Below are 1,473 nucleotides of genomic sequence, written 5' to 3'. Positions count from 1 at the left end.
TGGACAGACGAGTGCCAAAAAGCTTTTTACAAAATCAAATAATATCTGTCGAACCCGCCAATTTTGGTTCCACCTGAATCGGGAAGACCTCTGTTCCTATATTTGACAGTATTGGAAAACATCTTTGGTTGTGTCCTCGGACAACATGGCATGACCGGGAGGAAAGAGCAGGCGATCTACTATTTGAGTAAAAAGTTCACAAGCTACGAGGCTAAATATACTCTGTTGGAAAGGACTTGTTGCTCTTTGACCTGGGTAGCTCAAACGCTGAGGCATTACTTGTTGGCCTACACCACTTATCTCATCACCAGGTTGGACCCTTTAAAGTACATATTCTAGAAACCAATACCGACGGGAAGGTTAGCAAAGTGGCAGATCCTACTCACTGAAATTGACATAGTCTACGTCACTCGCACGACAATGAAAGCCGAAGCATTAGCAGATCACCTGGCGAAAAACCCGGTTGATGATGAATACCAGCCTTTGAACACCTACTTCTCGGATGAAGAGGTAAATTCAATTGAGGCAATATCCGAAGATACTAATACTTGGAAAATGTTCTTTGATGGAGCGGTAAACGCAAAAGGTGTTAGAATCGGTGCAATCTTGATCTCACCCATTGGTCAGCATTATCTAGCCACCGCCCGGCCTCAGTTTTTCTGCACAAACAACACTGCCGAGTATGAAGCCTGCATTATGGGTATGAACATGGCAATTGACCAAGATGTCGAAGAATTGTTAATCATAGGAGATTCGAATATGATTATACAACAAACCCAAGGAGAATGGGAGACTCGAGATGTCAAACTTATTCCCTACAAGCAACATGTGGAAGATCTTAGCAAGCGGTTCAAGTCAATAGAGTTCAAGTACATCCCTCGTTGTCACAATGAACTAGCCGATGCATTTGCTACTTTGGCCTCGATGCTACCATACCCAGGCAATGCCCATATTGATCCCTTGGAAATCCAAATCCGGTAAAGGCACGGTTATTATAATACGGTTGAGGCAGAACCGAATATTCAGCCATGGTATCACGATATCAAAAGATTTCTGAAAACTAAAGAATACCCCGAGCAAGCCAGTGGAGACCAAAAGAGAACCATTAGACGGCACGCAAGTGGTTTCTTCTTGAGCGGTGAAGTCTTGTACAAAAGGACTCCGGATCTCAATTGTTAAGATGTGTTAACGACAAAGAGGCCGAAAGAATCATGTATGAAGTATACGCAGGAGTGTGCAGACCCCATATGAACGGGTATGTTTTGGCAAAGAAAATCCTCCGAGATGGTTATAACTAGATGACTATAGAAAAAGACTGCTTCAGTTTCGTTCGGAAATGTCACCAATGTCAGGTGCACGGTGATTTGATTCATGCACCGCCTACAGAACTGCATCCTATGTCAGCACCTTGGCCATTTTTTGCCTGGGGCATGGATGTCATTGGGTCGATTGAGCCGAATGCTTCAAATGGGC

The 1,473-nt window shown here is 43.9% G+C and overlaps 1 protein-coding gene across 1 annotated transcript; it reads left to right on the top strand.

Moving 5' to 3' along the window:
• Positions 1-420: 420 nt before the first annotated feature.
• Positions 421-981, top strand: LOC138889403 (uncharacterized). The gene has a single exon (XM_070172708.1). It carries the CDS (start codon positions 421-423, stop codon positions 979-981), a length of 561 nt encoding a protein of 186 aa, XP_070028809.1.
• Positions 982-1,473: the final 492 nt, after the last annotated feature.

The sequence above is a fragment of the Nicotiana sylvestris genome, chromosome 4 (genome assembly GCF_000393655.2).
Source record: "Nicotiana sylvestris chromosome 4, ASM39365v2, whole genome shotgun sequence".
In the NCBI taxonomy this organism is placed as follows: domain Eukaryota; kingdom Viridiplantae; phylum Streptophyta; class Magnoliopsida; order Solanales; family Solanaceae; genus Nicotiana; species Nicotiana sylvestris.
Note: the sequence above shows the minus strand (reverse complement) of the source record. Positions and strands in the feature narration are given on the sequence as shown.